This window comes from Coniophora puteana, assembly GCF_000271625.1.
Source record: "Coniophora puteana RWD-64-598 SS2 unplaced genomic scaffold CONPUscaffold_8, whole genome shotgun sequence".
Lineage (NCBI taxonomy): Eukaryota > Fungi > Basidiomycota > Agaricomycetes > Boletales > Coniophoraceae > Coniophora > Coniophora puteana.
Window position 1 is genome coordinate 1,719,519 of NW_006913060.1, and position 22,861 is coordinate 1,742,379.

General features: G+C 47.4%; 6 protein-coding genes across 6 annotated transcripts; 4 read left to right on the forward strand and 2 right to left on the reverse strand.

The window, feature by feature from the left end:
- The first annotated feature begins 1,459 nt into the window (after positions 1-1,459).
- On the forward strand, positions 1,460-2,892 carry CONPUDRAFT_83188 (uncharacterized protein). The gene is made up of 5 exons (XM_007772106.1): positions 1,460-2,142; positions 2,225-2,586; positions 2,642-2,739; positions 2,796-2,801; positions 2,862-2,892. The coding sequence occupies exon 1, from the start codon at positions 1,729-1,731 to the stop codon at positions 1,957-1,959; it is 231 nt and encodes a 76-aa protein (XP_007770296.1). The 5' UTR covers positions 1,460-1,728; the 3' UTR covers positions 1,960-2,142; positions 2,225-2,586; positions 2,642-2,739; positions 2,796-2,801; positions 2,862-2,892.
- Positions 2,893-3,893: 1,001 nt separating this feature from the next.
- Positions 3,894-5,837, reverse strand: CONPUDRAFT_155370 (cytochrome P450; the record flags this gene model as incomplete). The annotated part of the gene is made up of 6 exons (XM_007772107.1): positions 3,894-4,533; positions 4,589-4,761; positions 4,816-5,280; positions 5,335-5,457; positions 5,517-5,633; positions 5,688-5,837. The coding sequence occupies 6 exons, from the start codon at positions 5,835-5,837 to the stop codon at positions 3,894-3,896; spliced, it is 1,668 nt and encodes a 555-aa protein (XP_007770297.1).
- Positions 5,838-7,243: 1,406 nt separating this feature from the next.
- On the reverse strand, positions 7,244-9,214 carry CONPUDRAFT_59006 (MFS general substrate transporter; the record flags this gene model as incomplete). The annotated part of the gene is made up of 10 exons (XM_007771615.1): positions 7,244-7,351; positions 7,403-7,561; positions 7,703-7,828; positions 7,980-8,141; positions 8,198-8,403; positions 8,463-8,483; positions 8,537-8,554; positions 8,683-8,712; positions 8,857-9,034; positions 9,086-9,214. Coding segments are annotated over 10 exons (1,137 nt in total), but the record flags the coding sequence as incomplete, so codon positions are not given.
- Positions 9,215-12,288: 3,074 nt separating this feature from the next.
- Positions 12,289-13,312, forward strand: CONPUDRAFT_74280 (cytochrome P450; the record flags this gene model as incomplete). The annotated part of the gene is made up of 3 exons (XM_007771651.1): positions 12,289-12,399; positions 12,463-13,068; positions 13,115-13,312. The coding sequence occupies 3 exons, from the start codon at positions 12,289-12,291 to the stop codon at positions 13,310-13,312; spliced, it is 915 nt and encodes a 304-aa protein (XP_007769841.1).
- A 998-nt stretch (positions 13,313-14,310) lies between these two features.
- Positions 14,311-16,558, forward strand: CONPUDRAFT_74281 (cytochrome P450; the record flags this gene model as incomplete). The annotated part of the gene is made up of 6 exons (XM_007771652.1): positions 14,311-14,480; positions 14,529-15,606; positions 15,661-15,839; positions 15,968-16,126; positions 16,278-16,483; positions 16,533-16,558. 6 exons carry the CDS (start codon positions 14,311-14,313, stop codon positions 16,556-16,558), a joined length of 1,818 nt encoding a protein of 605 aa, XP_007769842.1.
- A 3,325-nt stretch (positions 16,559-19,883) lies between these two features.
- On the forward strand, positions 19,884-21,475 carry CONPUDRAFT_74282 (uncharacterized protein; the record flags this gene model as incomplete). Its single annotated transcript, XM_007771653.1, has 4 exons — positions 19,884-20,117; positions 20,179-20,525; positions 20,606-21,014; positions 21,320-21,475. 4 exons carry the CDS (start codon positions 19,884-19,886, stop codon positions 21,473-21,475), a joined length of 1,146 nt encoding a protein of 381 aa, XP_007769843.1.
- Between the last annotated feature and the right edge of the window lie 1,386 nt (positions 21,476-22,861).

Consider the following 22,861-nt stretch of genomic DNA (forward strand, 5'->3'; position numbering starts at 1 on the left):
TTGGATAATGAATGTTCCAAATAGGTTAACCTATCTACAAGTTGCGCGTAGCTAAACCTTTGGTTTTGAAGGTACTCCAAGATCTATTGTTGCAAATATTGTCGCCAATTGATTATCTATACAGTAGCGTCTATATATCATCTATGCATGGAATAGCGTACTTTCAATAGCATCTAGCTAGTACGTTGCATGAGCTCGGGAAGAGCTCCAATAATAATAAAAACAGAAAAGGACGCTCACATCCTTAAGGCTATAACATATTGTAATGGAAGTTTGTCCCTACGTGTGGGAGAGCGGGTGAAACTCAGGATTCAATAAGCGCCGCCATCAAGTTCCTAGCAGCCATCATATATATACTATACAACCGCGAGTTGATTCTCAGCAAGCCTCTCACGCTCTTTGGGCTGTTTACACGCTTTCATCGACCCGGAAATTTTGTTTTTCTTTGATTATCCTCGTCTAGCTGATTTCCTTGTTCATCGTACACGAGGAAGGGAAAACTCAGTCTAGTGCGTTGCGCATCAGTGCGGTGTGCCTAGAACTTAAGACCAGCCTTATAGCGGCGTTGTGCATGGAACTATCCGGATCATCTAGTCGTTTCATCAGAACCAGTGTCTTTGATGCGACATATGTTCGTCCCTGTACTGTTAATAAAGGTCATCCAGGGTTCACAATAACTGTTAGTTTGATTACGATCCTCAGCCGAATGAGTCGATGTCGCACGCCATGATAAGTACTGGCAACCCGAATCAGATATAAAAGAGATAAGTACTACAAGACATGCCGTGCTCCGCTACGGCATCGTTTAATGCTAGCTCTAATGGGCGAGGACATGAACAATTAGAATATGTGTGAACTTTTGCCTGCTACATAACATGAAGACAAAGGACAATAACCCATCCTAACCCTAACCCTGTGACCGCTGCCAAATAGGAGCAAAAATAAGCTGGGGAAAACATTGAAGCTGAAGATACGGGTAACATGTCCCATCAGAGTGCTGAGATGATCATCTTCCTAGTGCACTGGCGCAATCACCAAAACGTTGAAGGCACTCATTTATGATTAACGCAGAATCCGAGTGTTCTCAGTGCATGAAGTCTAGCATAACGTTTGCGGAGGGAAAAGCACAATGCACGGAATTTTAAACTATGTATAAACATGGGAATAGTGACCGATTTAGCCAAGACGTATCTCCTTTCGAAAACGAACAGCAGATGGACGGTAGTTATCAAGGTGCGACCACATTGCGCCCATCAAGGTTAAATCAGACATCTTATGCGACGGAATTTTGTTCACACCTATAAAGCTAGTAAAGCTTGGAGACCCTTGATACGCCAAGACGTCACGCAATGTAGTCAGCATCAAAGTAACATACATTGCAGATGAGACAATTTGAACATTCAATAGAAATAACCTACGATGAGCAGACTATAGTAACTGAGTAATATGCACCTCCACATGAACGCGACATCACCTTTGTAAGAGACGATCATTAAAGTCAGAAATAGAGGCGAGCAATGGAACCTACGGTGGCTATACGTGGAAAGGGAATGGGAGCGATATAAGCCGGATACTGAAGATACCATGGGGGAGTGATCGGGGTTGTAGTTGGTGGCTGGTTCGCCACCAAGAGGTAGAAGCGCCGCGACTCCCAGGCTGACCGGGAGCTCGAGAATATTACGTGGAGCAGACTACAATATATGATGAATAACCCGACATAAGTATAACATGGGGGCGAAAAAAAAAGAAGAAGAAAAACCGGGAACAGAAACAACAAAGTTCGACGTATCTAGGCAGGAAAAAATACGAGCTCGATGGGGATGGCGGGAGGGCACGAGAAAAATACCCTGGAACGAAGGAGGGCGACCGACCGACACCCACCTCCTAACCTGCCTCCCAGTTTCTAAGATGGCTCGTGCGCAGCATGTGACGCAGAGGAGCAAAGCATCTCCGGCATGAGGTAATCCTACTACTTCAGTATTTGAGAAGCCAGCTACGCACGAGCGAGATAGGACTTGTCGCGACACGTCGGATCGGCGTGTGCGTCAGACACGCAGACCGACCCTCCCGATTCGACTTGTGGAAAGATAGTTTAAAACCGATGAAACAGCACCGATCCGCGGTCAAACAGTCAAAGAGACGCTGCGTGACGACAGAAGCTCCGACGTGAGCAGATGTATGCACAGCAAGTGAAACAAATCCAAATATGTAGAAAAGTGCTCACCGATTCGAAGCCTAACACCGGACAGGCAAATATATAATTAAGCTGCAATGTCACTAAAGGGTATAAGTCTGCAAGCAAAAGGCGTACCAGCATCATTGTACATCTTGCGAAACGCCTGCCTATAATAGTACGGGGAGTGCAAGATATACAGCGGTACACACTGACGCAAACAGGACACCCTGGCGCGTGCTTCAAACGCGGGGATGAGCTCGCTAAACGCGAGGTGCGGACGGGCGGCGTGAGAGCAAAGCCTTGGCCATGGTTGGGCTGCCCAAGGTGCCTGGAATGAGAGAGGGCGCGCCGGAAGACGGGACCCGAGCTATCCGCGATCAAGTATGCGTTCACGACCGACGAGTTCGGGTCTATGATGGATACTTTTATCGTTGGGGGATATTAGGTATTCGAGCGAGAGCGTACCTGTATATCCTGCATCTGTAGGGAGGACAGGGGCGATATGGGGAAAAGTCGGGAGAAGGAATAGAGACGGAGATCACCATTACAAAGTCGGGAGAGTGCTATCGTCAGGTATTCGTGAGTTCATAGCCCGACAGCAATGGAGTGTGGTACGCACTTAAAGCTGCCTCGTGGGAGGGCTGAAATAAGTGAGTGTTGACGTTAGAGAATTTGAGCGACGTACCAGCTCTGCGGACGCGGGGATCCTTGGTGCGAAAACGGGGAGGGGAGGAAGGAGGGGAGGGAAGGATGGCAACGAAGGAAGCGCTAGGTTAGGGTTCGTTATCTTATCACCGGGAGTATGGCCCTAAAAGGGTGAGGATGTCCAGATCGAGAGCGAATCTGATCTGAAGGGGATCTCATCAATACCACAAACAGAGAACCAAATAAAAGCGGGCAGAAATTTTGAATATACGAGTAATTCATACCACGTTGAGTCCCAGGAGTGTTGCGGAATCTCTGATGTCCGCTGGCAAAGCTAACAATAAGTTCGGCTAAGAACGGGAGGTGCCCTTTTATCAATGGTCCTCAGCCACTTTGTTCAACATGGTCTGGCAAGGCACCGCATTTACCCCAGCGCTGCCAAAGAGCTGTGATGCATTTGCATGATCAAGGCTGGGTATTAGTACATGGCTCATAGTGGCGAAGCATGTCTACCGTGCATTCATGCCTAATACTGCAGCTTGTCCCTCCAGCACCTGGTTATTATCAACGGGTGAAGTGAAAAGATTGCTACCTTAAGGTCTTATTGACCAGGTTTCTGAGCCGCAATTGTGCAATCCAAAACGTTTGCTAAAAAGGATTTGACTGAACGTTTGGATCAAAATTTGGAAGTTTTTCCAAGTGACACATAACCAATCGTTGATATCCATGTTTCTTTACTTATATTATTGGTTCGATCATCCTACTCACTGTCAGGTTTCCTGATTGACCGATGATACATTCTAACACAAAAGAGGACGGCTAGGGCGCTGGCTTCAAACACTGCGCTAACATTCACTCTGCTTTAACTGGAGTTGAAGTCACCTTCCACCGACCATGTTGAAACATGGGGTTCTTAATTAAAGTCTCGAGCTTTGAAAGAGTCCTTCATATTTCAGGATATGGGTTACATCACAAAGGTGCCTGAGTCTAACGTGGCTTCGTAAAGCCAATCGGCATACATCTATAGGCTCATCCAAAGTTGCGCTGTCTATAGCAGATGTTGCGCGGCTTTTTAGGCACCACTATCATAGTCTTCATAGTAGAGCAACGTCGGTGGTGGGAATCTGAGGGTTTCAAAGAAACTCACATGGTAGTTATGATCTGGAACCCTGTCGACCTCGAGCTGGAGCTTGAACTTTCGAATAATGATCGAGATAATTGTACCGAGCTGAAGGTAGGCAAATTGCTCGCCAATGCACCGGTGCCGACCAGCGCCAAACGGCTGATATGGACTGTCTGTACCCTTACTCACAGCACCGAAACCGTAGTCCACTTTATCGCCCATCTCGTCACTGTAAACACAGAAGGCTTTCGCCGCAGTATCATTGGGATCAAGCCACCTGGAAGGATCGAAGTCGTTGGGCTTCAACCATACCAGAGGATCCATTTGGCTGACAGAGGGAGATGAGAGAGCATAATGACCTTTAGGAACAATGTAGGTGCCTCCCCCCGAGGGAGATGAAAGCGTGGGAGGGACAGGGACATCTTCGCAAACCTTGCGTATGAGACTGTGCAAAGGAGGATGCATGCGGAGTGTTTCACGAATGACTGAGTTCACAATAGGAAGTTGACGGAGCTCATCGTAGGTGACGGAGCGAAACTGGCCTTCACCAGTACCAAAGTACTTGACCTGTTCCTCGTAGAGTGCTTTCCTGGAAGAATGAAGGATGGTAAAATAATTGTTTACATAATAACCAGCATACATACTGAATGTTCTGATCGTGAGCGACGTGGAGAAGTGCCCAAGAACTAGTAGCAGAACTAGTGTGCTGTCCTGCCATGAGGATGGCGATCATGAGATGGGCAATCTCGTGATCACGCATAAAGCTACCGTCACGGTACTTCTGCTCCATAAGAGCAGCAATCATATCGCGCTCCGCCTGGGACCGGTGTTAGCTGGATAAATCACTACCGTAGGATGTGAACAAACACACGCTCAAATTCCCTCGCCTGCGTTTCGTGATAATTTCCACATAGAACTGACTCATCTTCTGCTGGGCGCGATCACGGCGGCGGTAGCTGTCCAAGGGAAGGTTGGGGAACATGAAGTTGAGAGGCGTAAACCCCCCATCGAGATCATTGTAGAGCTCAGAAAAGGATTTGTCAAGGCATTCACGAACTTCCTTGCCCTGGAGTGTACGAGAAGCCGTCAAGATGGTAATCTGGGACATGACTTCAGTGACGTCGAAACATCCCCAGTCTTGGTTGTCGTTCTCCTGAGAAACCAAGAAGTTGCTATCGCTACCTAAGAACTCCTCGACTTCGTCTTCAATCATTCCGACATAGCTGCGGAGGTTGTCGACGGACAACCCGACCTTGGCCATCTTCTTCTGCCCCATGAAGACTTCGTGTGGAACGTCATAGACGACACCCTTCCCAAAAACCGGTGTGGTTAGGTGCTAGCCAAAAAAAAAACGAAATGAGCGCGTTTCGATTGAATCATATGACCTTACAGTGTACGCATCCTTAGCAGAAAACGAGGTATGCTTGCCGCCGAGGACGAAGTTGTTGCCCTTGTCTCCAAGCGCAACCGTAATTTTACGACCGAAGAGGACAAAGGTGAAGACATCACCATACTGCGATCAAATGAATGAGGAACACGAATGAATATATTGGATTGAAAAGTAATGTAAACCTTTTCTCTGCATTGGAAAAAGAACTTGAGGGGATCATTACCGTACTGAATCGCTGAGCCAATAAGAGGAAGCCAATAGAATACTTCAGGCGGCAACGAAGGATCTTTGGGGATTACCTGAGAAGCTCTCTTAGCATATTTGAATTTCACACAAAATTAAATACAACTCACGAGCTGCTTCAGAACATTGAAGAATATCGCAAGTAGGGGTGCAGATAGAAGCGCGAGAAGCACACAACGGGTGGGGTTCGCCGCTACATAATCCTGTGTGTGGTAGAGGACTATGGCGAGAGGCCCATGGGTGTGCTGCGAGCTGTTCATTAATTACTGTCGTCAAGTGAGAGAGAAACGCACGAAGATAGTAATTTATACAAGTCCCCGGGTTTAAACTTCATAACCAGACTTTGCAAGGAGGCCTTGGACTGCTTTGGTACGTAGCACAGACTCGCCCAATGAGCCATCATCAATGCATCTATCGCCCATGATTTTGGGGCTACCCCTGAACGAAGCAGTGCAACCGCTAGGTCTAGCTTCGTCTTCGCTTTCCCTGATGGTTCCCTCTTGTTCTTTCCCTGCTATACATAGCGGAGGGAGATATCAGCATAAGCAAGAAACGGATAATCAAACTTTCAGCTTCATGTTCTGATACGATCACATCGCAGGTGAATCGCACTTGCATCCATCTTTTGATCCCCTTGGATATAACGCGATAATCGCTTCCCCGACAGAATGATCCCCTCGGGTCCTTGTTGTTGGCACATATATCCTCAGTCTGGCATGAGTTATATATGATGTGATCGATTGCGTATATTCGCTATGGTGGCTCCGTTAGGTTTTGTCCGACTTTATGGTATGATGCATTTGCGTGACAGCATTGATTTCGGGGGTTTCACTCCATGGCGGCCGTTCTGCTATCCGTTGGCCTTCGAAGAATACTACGTCCTTGATACCTGCTAGAGGGTTTTACACATCTGAAATGGGCATATGATCGCCTTGCGTGATTGGAATCTCACACGAATATCTCTGATCTGATCGGAATAGTGGTTACTTCATGTGAACCATCACATGTCGCCCTACGATAAGCACTGCATGGTAGGTTATGTAAACTTTCTACTGATAAGACACCATAGCACGAGTATTTGCCATAGCGCGATGCCAAACCCCACAAAGCATTATCGACGCAGTTATTAACCCCGGTGAAAAGGCAAGGTCAAAAGTTATGCATTTATGTCGTATACCGACCAAAACGGGTCCACAATAACAAGGCCCCAATCCAGCTGCCTTACCAATCAGGCGCACTTTGATATAGGAGTTTGTAATAGCCAGCATGCTGGGGACAAAACCCTCGGCCAAAGTATCCATAATAAGCTACTTTAAAGACGTAAATTGTATATACAGTGTAAATTTCACGGAGCATTATTCTAGGTAACCTTCACAATCTTTCCGAAACCTATACCGAAGGCAGACAAGGAAGCAAGCGCAGCGGAAGGAACGCCAATCAAGAATACATGATTTGTAGACGACATATACGCACGTATAGCAAGGACTTGCTCGTCACTCGAAAGCTCAAACACCATCTCGATATTAGATGCGATTGCATCTATCACACTGGAAGAAGCCTCAGGCAATAATACCGTAAGCTGATGTCGCAGCTGACTGGTGAAAATAGCACCGGCAATCCTAAGAAATTAGGCGTTAAAATGGCGACGAAAATACAAATATTAATCTCACGCAAGGCCTACGGAGCAACCCATGAGCTGAGAGAATGTCACAAGCGATGTAGCAATTGATATGAGCTTTGGGTCGTGTGCAACTTTTCCTTGAGCGATAACGAGCTATGGAACGTGTCAACAATAAAGACGGGACGACCTGCTCCGAGAACCTACCGTAATTTGCATGGCTCCTCCCAACCCCGCACCAAGGAGTATTTGAAAGCCAATAATGTGAGGAATGCTCGTCTGTGGTGTCACAGTATAGAGAAGACCGAACCCGACTGACGCAATTGAGGGACAGAAGATAACAAATGGCCAAGCGTATCCAGTGGCCTGTATTACGTCATTGTAGCGAGCTCACGGACACGCATGATCTGGCTTACTGTTACAACACTGGCCGTTATAATTGACGCTTTTCGATGGTTTTGTGAGCGGATAGGTTAACACAATGTATAATCAACTCACCAATAACACCAGAACTAAGCCGCCGCGATTAGTAAACAGGCGAAGGCGACCAAAGCTAGCAACATACATCATATATGGAAGGATGTCTATCCCTGACTTGATGGCAGAGTGACCTTTGCTTTGATAAAGGATAGGCTGGGATAACGCTTATTCGTTATATATCCTTAATAATGTACAAAAATGGACTTACAAGATAGTACTGTACCAAGGGGTAAGAAGGGAATTATCATTTCGAAAGAAAAGAAAACTCACTGAGCCAAGAACAAAGCAGACCCCCACGAAGAACTAGGGGGATTGGTAAGCCTCTAGGAAGGATTATGGTTTCTGTACTTACTGTGGTTACACAGATCCAGAACATGTTGCGCTGAAAAAAGATCTTGGTAGGCAAGATTGCATTATCTCCTTGGTGTATCTCCCATAAGAGGAAAGCTACTATGGACAATCCTGACTGGATAGTATGACAATTAACTGAGATCGTTCACCTGAAAGGAAGAATAATTATACCAGCGTCAATAAGACAATGACTGCGGGAGAGCTCCATGACTTGACGACGCCGCCCCATTGCAAAGGGATGAGAAGAAAGGTCACCATAGCAAAGCTAAGTAAGGTTCCGACCCAGTCCAAGTGAAGCCATTTTTGGAATGACCCCGATTTTTCACTGTCCGTAGCAAGGTTTGGGAGGAAAATGGCGACTACAGCAATGGCGGCGCCTCCAAGCTAAGTGGATAACGTGTCTCAAACTAAGACTTTAATTCTGCACTATAAGAACTACCCACCGGAAGGTTAATATCTGCATGATCGCATTTTAGATATGAGAAGATTAGAGGTGGAATCCAAACGTACAGAAGCACCACCTAGTGCCTGCTTAGCAGAAGAAAATACGAACGAGAGCTTTGTTACACATACCTCCATGAAACATGATCTACAGGCCGGAACGCATTGGCCTCGAACGTTAAGATGTTGATATAGTTAATAAAGTAAGAGCTCACCTGCAAGTTCGCCTCCTAGCAAGGGACCAACTACCGAGGAGGCCGCCCACAGCGCACCAAATAGAGACATCAAAAGTGGGCGCTGCGAAAGCGTAGTAACCTTTGGAGCGTTGTTACTAATCTATAAGCGGGGCAAAAACATAGGACTTACCCTTCCGATGATAGACATGATACAAACCCATAAGCCTGATGCACCTAGTCCAGCAAAAGCTCTGCCGAATATCAGAAAATCCACCGAGGGAGCCACAGCACAAAAGAGGCTCCCGAGCTCAAACAAAAAGATCGTTAGAAGGAACACGACCTTTGCAGGAGCAAGCGTCAAGACGCGTCCAAAAAACAGCATGAAAACGGCCTAATATGCATAATTATATCAGGATAATCAAGCTCACTCGCGGCAACTGACCTGTGGAAGAAAGTACGCGCTTGCTATCCACGACAGGTCTGAAACAGCGTTGAAGTACGAAGCGATAACAGGCAATGCAGTAGAAAGGATTGTTTGGTCCAAGGCAACGAGACCAAGGGCTATCAAGAACGACCTGGAAGCAGGAGACCATGAGCTCGCTACTATGAATCCATTACCAAGCACTCACATAAAAACAATAGCGAGTCGCTTCCCTTTCAAAAGAGTAGATGTATTAGACATGCGTGGTCCTACTGTCGTTGTGGTATTGTCCGTCTGGGTATCACTACGCTCAGCGTCGACTACGCTTGTCACTGATTTTTCCTCCGTCATTCTTTGGAGAAAGTGAGAGGTATAGCTGGGTTTGAAATAAAGAATCCGTGCTTTTAAAGGTACGATAATTGGTGCACGATCTGGCGAGTATTGGGATCGTGATTCCGGCTCAACGAGTGCATCCGAGAATTCCACTTTGCAGCACTGATGCCTAGATGGCCGAGCCCAATACTTTTGAAATTACTGTGTCCATGATCTTACCCGAGATCCCACGAGGCACTGAGAATCGACAAATCTCGGGATCTGCGATGAGCTGGGTGAGACGCAACTGTAACAGGAATCCAAGCTAGACCACTCAGAAATTTATTAATATCTAAACAAGGAACATTCTGAATCAGAAAGATCAGAGACCATGATCGCCGTTATCACAAGTGTCCAAAGGTGTGCAAATCAAGTAAAGAACTTGTGATTTCCAAGAAACCCAAGCCAATTTTCGAGAACCTGTACAGCGCTCTGGACTTCCGATAGGATCGTAACAAGCTATGGAATGTGGCGGAAGAAGCAGAAAAGGTGTCCGAATCCGCGGTTGCCCGATAGTTCATACATTTACGCAGGTACAGCCTTGTACTGATCTACACATCTTCCATTTTAAGATCACCGCGAAGTAAAGTAATGCAATAGAGCAATGCTGCAGTCAGATCAACATTCCTCTCACGCAAGCAAGGGAAATGGATGGACACATCCTTGTGGCTTGCTGCTACTGCCAGCTGATGACAGACGCGACGCTTGCTGGCAAGTTGCGATGCCTGTTTTATTGCCGCCTCGTCGTGGGTTCTCGATATCCTATTTCCGTACTGATGCATCGACGAGTTGCTGCGGCTATTCATAGCAAGTACTGTGGCACAGAGACTTAGCGCTACTTAGCGCTCGCGCGTTCAAGCTGCTCCTTCATATCGTAGAATCACAGAACACACCGGCCAGCTTCAGCGCATGCCGCTACTCCAAACAACGTAAATAGCAAGGTAGCAGTAGTGTAAGGTGTATTTTATTAGGACCGTGCAACTTGCTGAATGATATAGAGGGTCTAGACCCTCCAGCTGGCAGCCATGGTCCGCAGGCGGGAGCCGGCAGCCTGAAAAATACCGATGCGGTCAGACAGCATGGTAGAATTATCAACAGTTTCAAACAGTAGCTATACTCTATGGATGGTGTGCATCGGGGAAGATTAAACCGAAGATATGGTCTTCATACTCATGGGAATTCAATGTATCTAGAACAGGCAACATATGGGATGCATATGCGTTCCGTCTACCTTTACATGGCACGGTCAATTCAGATTTGGGGTCGAACGTCCGAGTGCTGTGTGCGGGCATCACACCCACGGGATTTCCCATGATATTACGGTACTAAACCGGAACCCGAAAGGTGAGATCTGAATTCAATATTCCTCGCTGCGTGTCAGGACCAGCCTCAAGTTGTACTAGGATTACTCAGCTCTATTCCTCCGTACGTCCAGCCCGGATGTCCAGGTTTCGTTCATTCACTCGGGTATGATCACAAGGGAAATATACATTCGTCTTCTCAAACACTTGATTGATATCACTGCTTTCGGGTTCATCACCACTTGCACTGAATCTCTTGGGACCTGGATCTTGAGCGCTACGAGCTGTACCTCTTTTGTTGCGATCATCAAGACGTTACAGCCTAGCGTCGTGAATTCCGAAGTTTCTCGTTGAGTTTTGTATACATTTTGTATGATGAAAAGACTTGTGAATGATCATATCAATTGTAAGTCACTTACTATTTAAATTCCTTTGATAACCAGTAGCATATCGAGCAAAGCTATTCCACTTCTCAGGTCTCAGTCCTGTTGGTCTAGTATTTAAGCGCCCACGGTCCATTTTATGTGCAGGTGGCTCATCGTTTGCTCTCATGGGGCAAGCATAAGAATAAAAAATTAAGCTCCGTTAGCAAGTCCGTTAGCTCCATTCTCCCATTATCCCAAACAGGTACAGTATACTCTATGAGCTATCGTAACCACGCTCTGATCTCACGTCCAGATGATAAGCCAGCGATCCATGTGAGTGCATATGACCCTTTACGATGGACATGAATCAAGTAGGCGCGGCTGTGAGAGATAAGATCGAAAGTTTCCACCTGTGGCTGCTGTGAAGGAGGGCAGATGATCCATCGATGTTGGGTTCCATGAGTATGGATCCAATTGCGATGATTGTAAGGAACATCCTCAGACCGACAGGCTTTTATTTTCGAGTTCCAAACATGAGGTAAAGTATGGTAATGCTTCCGCACGCAACCTGGCGGCAGTGCTACACTTAGGAGTATTTAACGTCCTGCAACTCACTGGTCATATTCGCTAACCGTCATGCTATCAACCATGGCTTCAATCGCAGCTGGTGTACTTCTCCTGATATTTGTTAAGCTATTCTGGAGTTCTCTATCCGGCAGCGTTCTACGCACGTTAATTCGCACAGTAAACGGAGTTAAACAAAGCATTGATTTTGTATATCTTGGACCCGCGGTTGCCCTATGCAAGTTCAGGTTCGGTCAATGCTCTTTAACATCTCGACGGAGTATTGACTTGACGTTTGTAAAGGTCCTATTATGGCCCTGTTTTCCAGATTACACTTGGAGGCAGAAAAATGACTGTAGTCTCAGATGAACAGTTGATCAAATCAATGTACTCTCTGTCAACGCTAGATAACTCTGCGTCGACAGTTGCTATCATATATCCACTGAGTGGAGCAGGTACTAAATCACTCGGGGACGTTCTCAAACATCACATCCATCCGCTTCTTGGGCGATTTCTTCGATCCAAAGATTTCTTGCAGGGTGTCAGTCTTCCGCTGGGGGACGACCTTCTTGGTTTTGTCACAGTCCAGATGTGCTCCGATGACGCCCATTCAGTCTCTCAAATGGCTGATCGGGCTATCATTTCCTCGGTAGCCAACGTCATTTTCGGTCCTTCATTTCCACCGAACACCTCAGTTGATTTGCGCATCCTCGACAAACACCTTTATTCACGGGTATGCCGGCTTCCGTTTCCGGGCTCTGCCTTCCTCGAGGCTCGTTCTCGCCTTATGTCACAGGTTATGACGTATCTTTCGCTCGTGGACAAATCGAGCACAGGAGTTTGGCCAGGGAGACCGCTGGTAAAGGATTTTATAGACGCAGTGCGTTCCTACGATCTATCGGATGAAGATCGGGCAGCCATCTTTATTTCGTCATTTTGGGGATTTGCCGCTGCCTCTGCAAATGTAACAAGCTGGTTGATCGTATTCCTTCTTTATCACCCTACCGCTCTTGCAAAGGTCCGAAATGAAGTTGATTCTACGATGCGCGAACGCTACCACGATGATGCCTTCAAGCTTATCGAGGATCCAGAAGCGTTCGGTCCCTCATCCTTTCCCATCATAGAATCTGCAGTCAACGAAACTTTGCGTTTGACCAGTAATGCCACTCCTTTCCGCCAAGCTACATGTGATCTAAACCTTGTTCACGGGAATACATCGGTGCCCATCAAGGACGGAGACTTCCTCATGGCAAACCTTCGCGCCCAGCACTTCGATCCCGTTGTCTATCCGAGACCCCAAGACTTTATTGTCGATCGCTTCCTTGCAAGCTCTCAAGCTGAGCATACAGGAGTCAAACCGGGGACCCAACCCTTCTTTGGATTCGGTGCTGGAAAGCATGCAGTACGTTCTTAATCTAACTCGCGAGGTGGTGCTGACAACATAATAGTGCAAGGGTCGTCTCTTTGCGATAAGACATATCAAAGCCTTTGTGGCATTACTGGTCTACTTGGTAAACATAGAGCTCGACGGCGGGGAGCAGGGCTTGAAGATACCGAGCTTGAATGAAAGATCGCTCAATGTCGCTCAGATGAGTCGAGATATCAAAATCAGGACAAAGCGTCGTCACCGCGAGGACACGAGATAGAATGACCGTATTTATCCTTCATGCTCCGCACACTACGTGCGGCAGTCTCTGGTGCATCTGGATTAGTAAAGCTCGATATTGTTTCTGAATAGGAGTTCTCATGTGTTCGCTTACTGTTAGATGTCTGCTTCAAGCAGCGACTCGGAAGAGTACTAGGGTCACACGTGCACGCTTGACGATGTCCCGTTGTCTTTCTAGTGTACCCGATTGGGTCCTTGAGAAATTTACCTAGTCACCTCTCTATGTGCTATATCGAGTGCTCAAGTGTACATCTTGAATTCGCTGACATTGGATATGTTCTAAAAAGCAGAGTATGTTTTCCCGCAAACTTTCCCGCGCGTGTTCAAGAAGGATGGTGCAGGCGGATCGATGGACAATGCGTACGCTCCGGCGCAAGCTCCGGCATCCATGAGATAAATGTACGTGCGACCTTGAGACTCAAGCTCAAGGCTAGGTCCAGACTCCATGTACGTTCACCGAACACTGTACACCCATGAGTGCATGATGCATCAATGCATCCCACGCGATATTATAACCCACAGCATCCGGTACCTGGCCACTCAAGTGGCCACTGGGAAGCTAATTAGTTATAGTCCGAAGCAATTCTGGGGGCGCGGGCTATTCCGACGGATCAACAACATTTATGTCAAGGCTCAACTCTATATAGTATATCCTCGTGATCAAATGTACACGTACGGTGAATGATATAAGCAGTATTGTTTAATACCTGACATTTACCTTAATGGCTTTTGTTTGCTTATTTGGCTGAGGTACATCTGGCTTGTAAATATGGACTAATTGCATGCGTGCTGGTCGTGTTAGGACAACCATCAAAGTGCCATTGGATCCCCTAGAGTGGATCCCCACGATGCTGAAACAGTCCGAAGATGGGAACTTTGGCGCATGGTGCATGAGGAGCATCGGCAGCATCAGAGTACTTAACCGCCAGTCGCCACTGTAATGTTTGTCAGACGTCGCGACGCACAGGACATCTTAGTATGCCTTCATTCACATCGTGCCTTTCGACTGCAGGACATGTCTTGCTCTCCCTCGGACTGGCACGCCTAGTTTCACCCTTGTTATTTGCCTTGTACAACGCCATGAAAGCGCTGAAGCAAACCTTGGATTTCGTTTATCGCGGACCCGGTGTAGCTATGGACAGACTTAGGTGAGCGCATTTCACAATCTTCAGTAAGGCTGAGCTGATGGATCACAGACTCCAGTATGGGTCGGTGTGCCACATCATGATCGCTGATAGAACCACAACAGTGGTCTCAAATGGCGGTTTCATCAAGGCGTTGTTCTCTTCAGACATACTGAAGGCTGACGTTCAAATAGTGGACCTCGTCTCTGCCCTTAGTGGGGTGGAAATTAAACGCGCAGCACTTGCTGACATCCTTAACCATCATATCCATCCAATCGCCGGACGCTTTCTTAGGAAAAAGGAGTTTCTAAACGAAGTCTCTCCCGCATTAGCACTGTCTCTTTCAACCTTCATCAAAGCTCGGGCATCAGTCTCGGAGTTGCACGACCTTTCGCAACTTGTAGATACAGCCCTCATCTCTTCCATCTCTGAAGTTATCTTTGGGCCATCATTCCCTACCGACATTATTGCGGACTTACAGCTCTTAGACAAGACATTTTATCCTCGCCTTTGTCGCCTTCCATTTGCTGGGTCTGCTTTTCCATCTGCCCGTTCACGCCTCTTGGAACGTCTGAGCGCGTATCTAACGCGCGTGGAAGGACAGAAGCTTGATATCTGGCCAGGTTATTCTCTTGTGCAAGATTATTTGAACGTATGTCAGCTCGTCGGCATTTCCGGCAAAAATCGAGCCGCTCTTTTCCTGTCCCTTGTTTGGGGCTTCACAGCGGCTTCTACCGGTGTCACAAGTTGGATGTTAGTCTTTCTTCTCAACAATCCTCAAGCGCTCGCCAAGGTTCGAGAAGAAGTAAATTCCGCGCTCGAAGTGTACGAAGGAGACATCCTTAGACTATCAGGCGATCCCAATGCTTTCGATATTTTATCGTTTCCCACTATAGATTCCGCAATCCACGAAACGCTACGCTTGACCAGTGTTGCTACCCCCTCACGTCAGGCGGCATCCGACATCCATCTTAGCGATGGACACAGCTCAGTTCTGATCAAATCTGGAGATTTTGTCATGGCAAACATACGCGCTCATCATTTCGACCCTTCCGTATATCCAGATCCCCATGCCTTCATTGTAGACCGCTTCAGCATTCGGAATAGAAGACGGGATGTGCCAATTGCGTTTGGCGGTGGAATACATGCAGTACGTTGAATCGGCTGTATTTTCTAGTACAGTGAGACTAATTTGTCTATGTAGTGCAAGGGTCGCCTATTCGCTATCATGCACATGAAAATATTCGTGGTGCTGTTGACTTCCCTTGCGGAAATCGAATTAGACGAGAAAGAGACTTCGAATATCCCAAAAGTAAATCAGTGGGCCGTTAACATTCTTCGCTTGGATCAAAATGTCAGCATCAAACTCAAGTCTCGTCTGTAGTTTGTACTGTCAAGTCGTAGTTTGGGTACGAGCTTACTACCTACCCGATTAGCCCTCTCAAACAATATATGACATGTTCTGGCTGAGTCAAGAAACCGCATGATTCCATATCTCTGCTCGCTTAAAGCATCGATTTGAGGGTGAAACACCTCAGCAGGAAGACGAGAAGGGGGGGCCGCCGGGTGATCGTTCACAGGGACTGCCGTACTAGCCGTGACGATGTTGATGATATCAGCAATAATAACAGCACTCATAAAGGGAAGCACATACCCAGAAGCAACGGCCGGTGCGGGAGTTTCTCCCTGTCCCTGAAACTCCTCGTCGGTGTTAGACGACGGGCCGGAGCTTGAAGGTGGTCACGTCAGAAGAATCAGTGGTAAGAATAGATTAAGATACTTACATTCGCTGACACGGGGAGGAGGATGGGGCGTGAACAGCTTTCGCTTGCTGGGAGAAACGAAAGGTGTCGAAGGAGAGGAGCCCGTGCCACCGCCTGGAGCACCCGGCTGCGAGCGCGTCCCTCCGACGGACTGTGGCGCGGCAATGTTGAGGGCGAAGGACTGCATAGAGAGGATGAGCCCACAAGGGAAGACATTGCAAGCAACCCCGAGGATCGCAGTGCAAGCATTGGTGTTCGGGGCACGTGCGTTTGACCAACGAGAATGAGTGCTGCTGAGATGAGAACATGGTAGATAATGTTAATGAGATGCAGCAATGACGGAATAAAGAAGACGTACTGAACGTTAGAGCTAAAAGGCGCATGACGAACGAAATCTGTAACGCCCCGATTGAAGACCCTCATCTTCAAAGTCGGTTCCGGCAGATCATTCGGAGAGGGAGTGGAAACACGATCAACGCCGAAGAAGAAAGGACACTCGTAGTCTTCGGGCATGAAAGGGAGATCTGAGAAGTCCTGAGAGTCACCGATGAAAGGGTAAAAGCAGATAGCGTCAAAGAGGATATCGGGAGCCTGAGACAAATGGTTCATGACATAGGTGGGAGCGAGTCACCTATACTCGGATTAGAGTTTCACGGGCACGTAGCAAAACACGGGAGATGACACGACGATAATTACGAGCGATACCATCCCCGGTATATACATATCACGTCCATGTTCCCCAGCTCGACAACATGCTTCATGTCCTCCCCCTCCCTCTTCCCCACAGCTGCCGCTGCCGGCTTTCTCGTACCCGGTGTCAGCTTCTTCGCTGGGCTCGCCGGTGCAGTCTCCTGTGTGCGCGGGATCGGAGACAGAGGCCGTTGCTTGTACGCCTGCGTGACCTCGTTCAATTGAGTGTCGCGGACGACTGTGAACAACCTGCCCTCCTCCGGTGCTATTATTGCTGTTTGCGCCTGCGACGTTGAGGAGGGGCAAACAGCAACGAGATGGTGGAGTTGGAAAGGAAGGAGGCGAGCGAGCGTCTGCATGCACTTGCAAATGAGAGGGTGGTGATATTGAGGCGAAAGTGGTGGGCTGGCGGGGGTCGCAGATTTGCAGTTGGGCGATGTGTAAGTGGGATAGCGTGGAGAAGCGTACGGCGCAGCGCAGCGAAGGGTGGGGAAGTGGCTGCTAGGTGATATGAGGGAGCATCTACATCTTTACGGTTGCAACCAGTGTTTGAAGTCTGATGGCAGAATGGCGGCGCTGGCCAGCCATTTCCTGGCACGCCAGTGGCATGCCATTGGCGGCTGGCAATGGGTATGACTAAGTTTCCTATTGTGGAAGTTGCGTGTTAGACCCCATGTATCGATTCATATATATAGCTGTAAGTACGACCATCAACGTAGCGTTCGTAGCCCAGTGGTTTTGGTTGCCATTGACATTATTTTGTTTCCAGCTCGCGAGTTCGATTCCCTCACCTGCCCTTCCGAGTGCCAATCGCCAAATGGCATGCCATTGGCACTCCAAACACTGGTTGCAACGGTAACCAGACTCAATGACGTGATAATCCCGCCGCTGTGCGGTCCGCCGAGATCGGTCTTGGGGCTGAAGCGCTGAGGCCTGAGGCGCCTGAGGCCTGAGGAGCCGAGCGCCGGGCAGTGGAGGTGGGGGGGATGTCATATATGAGGTGGTGGGTGTGAGATGGGAGGGCCATGGCGGTGTTGGAAGTGGTGGGCAAAGATGGTGATGAGAGGTGGACAAGTACACCAACCGCAAACCGCTAGTCTCCCCTATAGGCAGACCCTATATCAGAAGACAGTCGTTCTGCGTGTTTGCCCGTCACCTTCGTTGTTTATTTGCGTTTGCAGAGAAGGTTGCGCCGCACGTAAAATTTAGTACACGATTTTCACTTTGATTGAAGGCCAAAGTCACCCTTAAATTTAAGCTCGCGCACTCCACTCTTCAGGCCTCAGGCCCAGGCCTCAGGTTCTCGTCCAAGAACGAATATCTTGCAGCAAAGGAGCTGTCGAGGGCTTGAGTACTCTTTCCCTCTCGATTGTACTCGAGGTCCGCTGTGTGTGTCTTAGCTCTCCTTTACCTCCGGGGATTCCGCGTGTTCAACCTCTTACCGTTTTATCCCTCTTCCTCTCCTCCTAATTTAATGTGTGATTAATACAAGAGAAGTGCCTCCGCTAAAGCTCCGGCCCATGAGTAAGGGGATACTAGGACATGGCTCGGAGCAAAAGCTTGACCGTGGTCGCACCGAGGGTAATCAACATGAAATACAGACGCAGGAATTACCTAGAGGTAATACACCCATTTCCGTCGTACTCACATCAAGTAGATGAGTCAGAGCCATTAAGCCAGAGCCTGCCTCCGCTACGCTTTGGCTTCTGAAGCGCACTAACCCTAACCCTCGTATAGATTTCTGCCAAGCATGAGCAAACAAAAGCCGGGCAAAAGTATGAATATACGAGTAAGAGTAATGAAATTTTGAAATTTGCATATGAATTCTCGTACATTTCCAGTCATCATATCCATTGACAGCAATGTGTAGGCGGAGCGCAGCGGATTTCTATGTCTTGTAAACTTAGTCAACATCCTTAAACCGAGTCCTGTCAGACTTTTGTCGGGACCAGCTTCAGGTTGACACATGGTGTGCGGGACCCTTCTGAAAATTAGCGAGTCTTAAATCACCATCAAGTATTCAAGGTCCTCCTGTTCTTGGGACAGCTATCGCTCAAGACTAGAAGTCCAATGGTGCGGGGAAATGGTAATCGATGTGACTGGTTCGACTAAACCTTGTTGATAGTACTTGATACCACAGTCTGTTCATGTTCGGATTCGTCAGGGGCCTTCCAAGGTTAAAGTGTCCAATTTGGTCTTCATCCAGGAGGATGGCGCATCAATAAAGGTATGCGCGCGGCCTCCAGTGTGCACTCAATCCATTGATCTTTGGACTCCTTAACCCCTCGGGCCTCAAGTTCTGTTCCGCGCGATATAACTTTATCGATTCATACCAGATCATCAGGCAGAATCTGAGCATTTAAGATGAGCCGTTCTTGATGCAGATAAGCTAACTTTATGTGTCCTATTACTTTAGGGGTATCAGATATAGGAGCGTGGACATAGATCAGCTCAGTGCTGGAGCCACACGCGGTTGAAACCTTTTAGAGTTAGGCACCATCTGATATCCGGGGCGCTGAAAGTGGACCGGAAGGTCGGTTCCAGAACAGAACGGAGCTCCCACTCGCTGGCTGTGGCATCTCCGAAACTGGATCGCAAGCGTAGGGGATCAGATCCGCACATAGAACACCCATTCGTAGTTTTTCGCTGAACTCATTTCAACTTATATGTGTGGGTCGCATCCGTTGACATTTGCTAGGTAAATATCCAAGTATCCTCATTTCACTGCACCTTTACGCTTACATATAATAAATCAGACATCGAGCACGATGTATCACAAATGCGCCAGGTGCTTTGGGCGGTATGGAGGAACCTATGTAAGATTCGCACACATCAACCGAATCCATTATCAATCTAGAACCAGCATTGGCTCGATATCTGATATTGGCCCTTACCGTTCGAGCCACACAGGTATAAAAGGTAATCTGAAGGTGTTAAGGTAGCAGCTGACAGCGAATTATCCTCGCGTCCAGTCATGTCTTCCCCGTCTGAGTCTTCATGCTCTTCCCTTGACTCTTACATTGCTCAGGTCAAGGGCGGGCTCCCGTTTCTCTTCCTGGGGATTTTCATGGCCGCTATAATGGTTATGATGTCTATCATGTTGTTTATATTCTCGGCGCCCAGCTCTCGCAAACGACCCATTTTTATTCTGAACGTTTTCTCTTTATGTTTTGGTCTTGTGGATGCAGTAGGGAACATATACGGCCAGGTGCATATTCTTGATTGATGAATCCGTTGTTGACAAAATCAGTTCACTAACTTACCTGTAGATCCACACAATGCTGTCGCCTAACACTCCTCAATCAACGGCAGAACTTCTGCTTTTTGTTTCCAGCTTTCAATTTGCCCCTATGATAGCAGAGCTAGCCCTTATCATACGACTATTCGCCGTGCTTCCGCGTGTTACTACTGCGAGAAGAACGTATGCAATTGTCATCGGAATACCAGTCCTGATGAAGGTGGGACGCTTGGTCAACTTCATACTCTTCCTGGTTCTCGCAGCCCAAAGGTCCGCTGTACAGTCTGATGGGCAAGCGGATGCTCAAGGAAAGATTCTCCAAATATTTGGTGGCGGAAACTTTACTGCCGAGCTGATCCTCCACCTCGTCGACAATACGTGAGTATCATGAATATCTCGTATGTGCTATCTTACTAACGCTGGCACCCAAGGTTCGTCTCTGTGTTGTTTCTGTACAGGATGATAAAACACGATTCTCGCATGTCATCCACCGCTATTATTCGCTCAGGCATGTTTTTAAGCCTCATCTATAATCAAATGCTCAAATCACATGCAGGCAGCTGGACTACCAGAGTTCGAGGCCTATTGCTCATTTCGCTCACGAACTTCTTGCTTCCAGTCCTCATGGATAGTTCTATCCTTCTGGTGTGGTTCATTGCCGGCGCTAATGAAGCTTTCGTCTCAATCGCTTCGCTCTTCATGGCCAACGGATATGTCATCATTGTCAGCGTTGTTTTTGCAACCATATGGACGATGGGTTACCGGTTCAAAGAGGACCATCGTAGCCAAGAAATTGTTTTATCCACACTCCGTGGGGAACCAGGTCAAAGAAGTGGTTCTCACATAATTTCATACGATTCACCACAGGTAACTAGTATCACCGACAAGGAGAAAGTAGCACCAGCACTAGCCAAAGGGAGTCAGCCAGCCTAAAGTATAAAATACGCCACCTTACTGGTATATCACGGCTTTCATGTATGACCATTTGTATTCATTACTATTATTTTATCTATCATCTGGGCTGATGGTGGTCCGGTTTCGAAGTTCCTGATTGCGCTGCGGGTGAATCCGAAATATCAGATAATCATGGGGTTACTCAAAGTTTCACCGAACACTTCTTATGCTGATAACAACTCATCTTGAGACGTATCCGACGTGTTCCCATTGTCCAGGCGCCCATGGGTGACGACTGCCATGCCATACCAATAACCCGTATCATTAAAATTCTGGACGAATTTTTGATCGTACCTACTTTTGCCCCGTTTGTCCTAGGCAAGTCCAAGGCTTTCGTGCGCCCTGGGAGGCGCAACGCCACTGGTCAAGAATAACACAGCATGACGTTTTGCCTCACGCCTCTTTCAAGTTACCGGATATAGTTCGTACTACAATGTATAAATGACGGTGCGGTTGCTCCTACTTCCATAGCTCGCCCAGCATCCCCTCCCATTTTCTGGTGTCCCCAATAACAGCTGCATGTTGTGTTTTGCATATTGCATTTAGTAGCCTATCATCGACGAGCTCCTGACGCCCTTCTCCTATGCTTTCGCCATAATCCATGTAGCTGATGTCGCTCCCAGTATCCATCACGCATTGTTTCATCCATGCCATTGTTGAGGGCGATATTTCTCATGATTGTTAACCTTTGTAACCCGCTCTGTTCTTTTAACCACATAGAATAAGTAACGAGATACCAAAATCGATCTCACAGTATGGTCTCTTTGTTTCCGTGTTCAGATGTGTCGTATGGCTTTCTTATGTATTAAGGAGTAACAATGATATTCTATGTTTTTGAGATTTTGAATTTTCGGACAAGATTTGAGATTTTTGCTCTTGCCAATATTAATGTGTGCTCGAACTTGCTGGTACTCTAGAGGCGGCAGGCATAAAACTTCTTTTCATGTGCACGTAATTTGTAGAGTTTGTGCCTCTCCAAATACTAGTCGATAACGATGATAGTAGACCTTTTTCATGACATTTATTGACGTTCTGTAGTTGGATTAACTTGCACGCAGGATACATGTCTTCATTTTGTATAAGTATATTTGCAACAGCTTTTGCTCATCGCATCAAAGACTGTTTGATCGAGTTTAATGAGATTCAGTGCTGAGCTGCAACGACAATGCAATCCTTTTGTCTCTTCTGAGAACAGCTCATTTTTGTGGTTGTAACATCTTAACATGAATGTTGAGCACCCCGCTTTTCGAATGACAAGTGTATTGGCCATTTAAAGTTCCGTGGCATGGTCCCATGATCATCAGTATCATCTTGGTCGTGAATCATGGCCAGATTGCATTCCACGGTCTGCCTACCGTATTTCACGGCACTGAGTCACTGGTGGTGTTCTGCCGGACACTTCCGTGGCGCTCTTCCGTAGCGTGTTGCACCAGAAAATGTGAGGTAAGGTCTTGAGGTGGCTACTTAGCGCCAACTAACTGTTATTGGTTAGGCCACTGCTCTTGGCGCCACTATGGTGGGAACATTGGTGTTTGTTCTCTCGTTTGCACAGCAAGGGTTTGCTCGCTCATTCGCACAGCAAATCTCGTCAAACTGGGATTAGGGCAAAGTTTAGCCTCTCGCAAGTCCTTTGTCACGATGTGCTATAGTCAAGGTTGCAATAGACTGGGGTTTGTTCATTTGGTATTTCCCCACTGTGATCTCACACCTGTGAAGTATTCGGTTTGTTAGTGACATCGCATATGCTGTGAACAGGCGCT